The 6,452-nt window shown below is 40.7% G+C and overlaps 1 protein-coding gene across 1 annotated transcript in view; it reads right to left on the bottom strand.

Moving 5' to 3' along the window:
- Nucleotides 1-1,484, bottom strand: part of LOC103396967 (protein Largen-like) — a 5,852-nt gene extending 4,368 nt beyond the window's left edge. The window contains exon 1 of the mRNA XM_008335215.2: nucleotides 1,234-1,484. Coding sequence (XP_008333437.1) covers nucleotides 1,234-1,368 — 135 coding nt within the window. The 5' untranslated portion in view covers nucleotides 1,369-1,484. The remainder of the gene's footprint in view (nucleotides 1-1,233) is intronic.
- Between the last annotated feature and the right edge of the window lie 4,968 nt (nucleotides 1,485-6,452).

A 6,452-nucleotide genomic window follows, 5' to 3' on the forward strand; every position in this document is an offset into this window, starting at 1 on the left:
AGTTGTCCTCATCAGGGACCAAAGCCTGGCCCCTCTGGAGGAGAACCTGATTAAAGATAGCATTAGGCTGTGAATTGTGTTTATATTACAGTTTGTGGTTCTTGTGTAGGTTGTAGCTTTTTCAATATATGTAGGTCAGAGGGGGTTTAACAGAAGTAACTGTGTTAACTGGGCTGGGTGTGTGTGTACTGTGGTTTTTTTTTACCTTGTTTGGCCTCTAGTAGCAACATTTCCTATATAAAACTATACTACTATAAAATTGTCACAATGGAAACGCTTGTCTTAATGTTGAATATCAACTTCTGAGAAATCATTGAAGTTAGAGCAATTTTTTTTCCTCATGGTTTTTGTATGCCATGTTCAGGTTGATCTGACTGCACAACATGCTCTGATTTACAATTCCTAACACACAAATGCATCACTTTCATTTGTCAGATTTAGGTAAACTTTCTTTGACATTACGATTAGGAGTGCAGGGTGTCATATCTCTAGCATGAGAAACAACCTGCACCAACAGTACAAAACCTGAGTGGTGTGGAAGCAATGGCGCCCTCCGTTTGTATTTTTCATTTTAAACTCTTTTTTTTGCATGTTTGAGACATCTTCAGGAGGTTATAAATGTACAGACCAAATGGAGGCAGCAGTTTAGTGTTGAACTTTTAAAGTAATGAATTTTGCTTGTTGCTAACAAAACACCATGTCATTGTCTTCATATACAAGGGCAGGTAACAGGAGCAATGTTAACTTTTTTACATTGTAAAAGTTTGCTTTTTTTAATAGAAATGAGCATGTTCTGTGGTATAACGCATTAAACAACAAGAAATTTGTTCCCTTGTGTTATTCTGTATGATTGTATAATACAACTACAACATTTAAAACCTCATACACTGCACTATAAACTTCATTTAAACGGGGAAATGTCTGTGCAGCTTTTGTAGAATTTTATATAGAGGTTACATTTAAAAAAAATAATCTGTGTTAAATTTCCAGACCTCTGGATTATAATACATTTTATTGCCACACCCAAAACAACAGTGAATGAAGGTACTATTTAATTGTTCTTTTAATTATGAATTGTCTCTCAAAAGAGTAGGTATGCAGAGGGCTGTGTATTTACAAAGAGCTGTCCCAATTTTAAGCCAAGCCTGCAAACACAGTGATACTGAACACACGTGTAGTTTGACTGCTGCCAATGCGTGTGCGCGTGTGCATGTACATCCCCGGTGTGTGTACCTCTTTGAGTTCTTTGGCCACATCCTTCAAGTCTCCCAGGATGGTTTCCAGGTTCTCCACAATGCTCTTGATCTCATTTTTGACTTTCACTTTGGAGACTACTCTTTCAGCCTCTATATTTGCTGTCCCTGACATCTTTCAGCTGAGGGCACAGTCTTATTTCGCCGAAGGTCTCGGGGATCAAATCCTTTGCTCGCCACGCTGCCACTTTGCCGACGCATTTCCATTCAGTCCAGTCGACCAGCGCTGTATATCCGCCACCAGGCATGCGCAATAGAGCCCAGCACGGAAAAAAACGATGATGGTCATATATCTTGTCATCATACTGAAACTATCCACAGGTTTGTTCACCTCGCACGCTCGTGTCCTGGTACAACAGTAGCCCCAGACTGCTGTCCTTCCAAAAGAGCGCTGAATTCAACATTTACAATGTCCAAGAAAGAATGGTAATAAATAAACACACAAAGCTGCTGCTTTCGCCATCGCTGCCTGCTCAGAGTGTATGAGCTGAGCCTCCAACTCTCTCTCTCTCTCTCTCACAGCGAAATATTAGTTCACAGTGAAAGATTAGTTCGCAGAGTGTGATTTGTGAGTGATTCGTGAGTTCAATATGAACAAATATTTCATATGACTCGGGAGTCACGAGTCACGAATCTTTCATATGACTCGGGAGTCAACCTCCCTACACTGTTATCAACAGTCGAACAACAACAGTGCCCTTCTGTGTCTAACTGAGGTATCCTAATAATTAAATGCTCACCATGTATACAATACATATGTCACGCATGACATGCCGGTATCTTAGATTTCCCAACCGTACATACTGTACATGATTGTTTTTTTTTTAATGTATTACCCTGTATGTATGTGTGGCAAAATGTCTTAGATATACTTTTTCGTGAGCACGAGATACGTTTCTCTTTTCCCCCGTATATTAGTACTGTGTACTATGTATTAAAACTTTCACAACTTTTTTTCATTCTAAAATTATAATTATTGTTTAAAAATTCACACAATTAGTTGTATTCAGAGCAAAAAAAGTATTACATGGCTTTCACGGAAATACATTTTAAAATATGTGACTTTTTTTGCTCAGGTTACCGACCCCTGCTGTTATAATTACGCCCACATTAAAGGTAAAAGACAATTTTATCCATTTATCATTCGATCATCATACAACATACAAATACAAATTTTACGGAATAAATGCAATATTGAGTGCCTATGTCATATAAGATACATTACGTCTTACCTCGGACACATGAACTTGGTGTATTCTTGACAAAGAAAATGATTAGCACTTTGCAATAGACAGTGCAGATTCTTGCATATACCTGTGTCTGGAGTGTGTTCATGTACCACCTAATAAATCAGTCAGTTTCATCACTCAAGTTCTTTGGGAGATCAATATTTCTTTCACCATTCACTCACCTGTGGCTTACAATAAGTAACATTTTATGGCATCTAATTGCATGAAACATTAAGCCATTACTCTCTATAGTGATCTTTATCATTTATAGTGAAGTTCATAGATAATGAAAGAGTTCAGAAACTTAGTTTCAATTCAATTTAATGTTTCGCGGATCAAACAAAACAAGAGTGGGGAAACAAGAAGTTGCAGCACAAAGATCCTGTCCTGTCACTGCAGCAGCTTAAATATAGTGCCTGTATGACACTGCCCAATTCAATTTGTCTCTTCACTGCCTGGATGAGGAAACTGGCACAGCAGAAACTACCCATTCAGGCATGACTGACTCAAACACAGAAGGGAGATCTTGGGTTGTCGAAATCTGTACAGAAAGCAAAAGGCATGCATCCCACAATGGTGATCACGACAACCTTCGTAACCTCCCTGAGCTTATTCCAAATCTTGTCAGGATATGCTCCTACCTGCCTCTCTGGATTGGTGTGCTAACACCACATTTTCTTGGTAGTAAGCACTTCTGCCGATATAGAAGTTATAGGTAGTTATAGGTATAGAAGCCGAGTTTAAGAACTTTAAGTGTGGCCTTTTCAAAAATGATAACCTGCCCATTGTAAGAAGACACCTAAATTACAGATGCGGCTTTCTTCAGCAAAAGATAAAAAGCCAGACACTGGCCAGACACCAGTCACTGATGTTGAATGCGAAGAACGTCCGGCAGTGGACACCTCCAATCAGCAAACACTGGAGAACTTTCTCAAGGTGGCAATGCTTTGACGACCTCTCCAAGAGGGTTTCCACAGTGTCTGAAACCATAATGTAATACCACACGTTTTACACAAAGGAGTAGCTTGGGTAAATAATGTGCAAAGTCTTTGTGCAACCCACTGCCCTGTTGTTCCATATTACTGATACTGTTACTGAGTTACTTAAATAAATGGCACATGCTGTTGCGTCATAAACATTCAAACTGTTACTTGCCTCTCTTCACTTTTAATTCTTTGGTTATGTCACAATCCACCCCAGTGTAACGTCAATTTAACATATCCCATCTTACATGCTCCAAGCGGATTACTGTATATCCGTTTACCCTGCTCAACGTCGAAAACCATGGGCGAGTGCTGTGTGCTTGTTTTTGTGGAAACATGGCTCAACAACAACGTCCCGGATTGTACCATTCAGCTCGATCGGCTGACCCACGACTGCACACCAACATTCAGCTCCAACCTCTTCATTAAGTTCGAGGATGACATGACTGTGGTAGGTCTCATCAGTAACAGTGATGAGACAAGGTACAGGAGTGAGGTTAACCGTCTGGCCTTGTGATGTAAAAACAACAATCTCTGCCTGAATATGGAGAAGACAAAGGAGATGTTGTGGACTTCAGGAGGAAGCACACCTAGCACACTCCCCTTAACATCGACAGTGCCGCAGTGGAGAGGGTGAGCAGCACCAAGTTCCTGGGAGTGCACATCTCTGAAGACCTCTCCTGGACAATCAACACCACATCTCCACATCACATCACAACAGAGCTTATGATTCCTCCGCAAACTTAGAAGAGCAAGAGCACCGGCCCCCATCATGCAGACCTTCTATAGGGGCACCATCGAGAGCATCCTGACCAACTGCATCACTGTGTGGTATGGTGCCTGCACCATGTCTTGCCGCAAGACCCTACAACGCATGGGAGCAGCTGAGAGATCACTGGTGTCTCTCTTCCCTCTCTTCAGGACATCTACAACACCGCCTCATTCACAAGTCCATCAAGATTGCAGGTGACCCCTCCCACCCAGCTTACAGCCTCTTCAGCCTACTGCCATCAGGTAGGAGACTGTCCGAGCCAGAACCAGCAGGCTCAAAGACAGTTTTATCCACCAGGCCGTGAGAAGACTCAACTCCCTACCTGCTCTGCCCTCCCTCCCCCCTCTGTCACACACAGACTCTACTGTGCCCCTCCTATCCTTCCCATCTGTTGGTGCTGAAAATTACGTTATTCAGCCACCACTATTGTCATCTAACTGCCACAGATAGAATGACCTGAAAAGATACCTGACAACGTTGTAAGTTTTACTCGCTGCGAGGGGGAGCAGAGAGGCCAACAGCTTTGCAGAGTTGGCTCACCTAAGTCCTAAAGTGTATGAGGACTGCAGCTCCTTTTATTGAGAAACCTACATAAGTACTGAGCAGTTGTTTTTTCATTACGTATATACTCTTTGGGCAAAGTTCACACGATTCACATACTTGATGAGGAACAGACTTCATCCTTTGTGGACCACATCGTAAAACATTTCTAGGAGTACCTCCTCCTGACAAGCAGACTATGATTTAACACACTTAGATAACAGTTTATGGTTCAACACACTTTGGTAACTAACTATAAATTCTATTTACACCATCCCTTATTTGCACTATTATGAATAGACTGTGGATCATCATAGACATATTGCACCATCTCCAAGTACTACCTCACCCTCAACCAAATAAGCTGAGTCACTACTGTCTTTATTGATTCACCACTCATCGTTCATTCTGTCTGTAATTACTGAATAATATCGCAGCACATGTTGTTTTTCAGCATATATCCTCACTATATTATTAGTTTATATCCCTTTCCCTTGTAAATATCTCCTTTATTATATTCTTGCCATTTTGCACTGTGGGTCTGAGAGGACTGCAATTTCATTGTGCCATATGTCCTGTATGTATGGCATATTTGACAATAAAGTTGACTTTGACTTTGACTCAAGGTGGCAATGCCTTGATGACCTCTTCAAGAGGGGTTCCACAGTGTCTGAAACCATAATGTAATACCACACATTTTTACACAAAGGAGTAGCTTGGGTAAATAATGTGCAAAGTCTTTGTGCAACCCACTGCCCTGTTTTTCCATACTACTGATACAGTTACTGAGTTACTTAAATGTAAATGCCACACGCTGTTGCATTGTAAACATTCAAACTGTTACTTGCCGCTCTTCACTTTTAATTCTTTGGTTATGTCAGGATCCACTGAAGGATTTTAAATCATGTTATATGTTTATTGCAACAGCCTTATTATCTACCTCATATGGCAACATTCATAAGGATAGTGTGAAAGTTTAATCAGTAGGTCCCTTAAGGACAAAGAGATTAGACAGTGGAGGAAACGTATGTCTCAGTGTTTACTACAGTGTTTATTCTATAACCTAGGGGGCACACTTGAGTCACTGTGAAGACCCCGAAAACAAGTCCCTAAAAGGAAATCACTTGTACAAAGAATTTCGCCCTCATGTGACTCAGGAGCGCGCCCTAGGGAAGTTTACAATATGTAAGTTCTATGAGCATGCATGTGCTGCCGGTGTTTTGAAGTTTTTTCCTACCTATAGTTTTTTCCTACCCGAGTTAACTGCGCATGCGTACATGGGCCGGTAGCAGAAATTTATAGCGTAGTCTGAAGTTTTTTCCTACCTGAAGTTTTTTCCTACCCGTAGCATAGATTTATAGCCATATCTGACATTTGTGTTCAGGGTGGTAGAACATTATTATACACATCAAATCTCTATAAAGACATCCTTCTGACTCTATTCAGAGTGGTAGCACATTACTATAGACATGAAATCACTATAAATACGTGCTTCTGACTCTATTCAGAGTGGTAGCACATTATTTGAATCTACACAGAAAATCCCTGTTAATATACAGTGGGTACGGAAAGTATTCAGACCCCTTTAAATTTGTCACTCTTTGTTTCATTGCAGCCATTTGCTAAAATCAAAAAAGTTCATTTTATTTCTCATTAATGTACACTCAGCACCCCA

The sequence above is a fragment of the Cynoglossus semilaevis genome, chromosome W, assembly GCF_000523025.1.
Source record: "Cynoglossus semilaevis isolate Cse_v1.0 chromosome W, Cse_v1.0, whole genome shotgun sequence".
Classification (NCBI taxonomy): Eukaryota; Metazoa; Chordata; class Actinopteri; order Pleuronectiformes; family Cynoglossidae; genus Cynoglossus; species Cynoglossus semilaevis.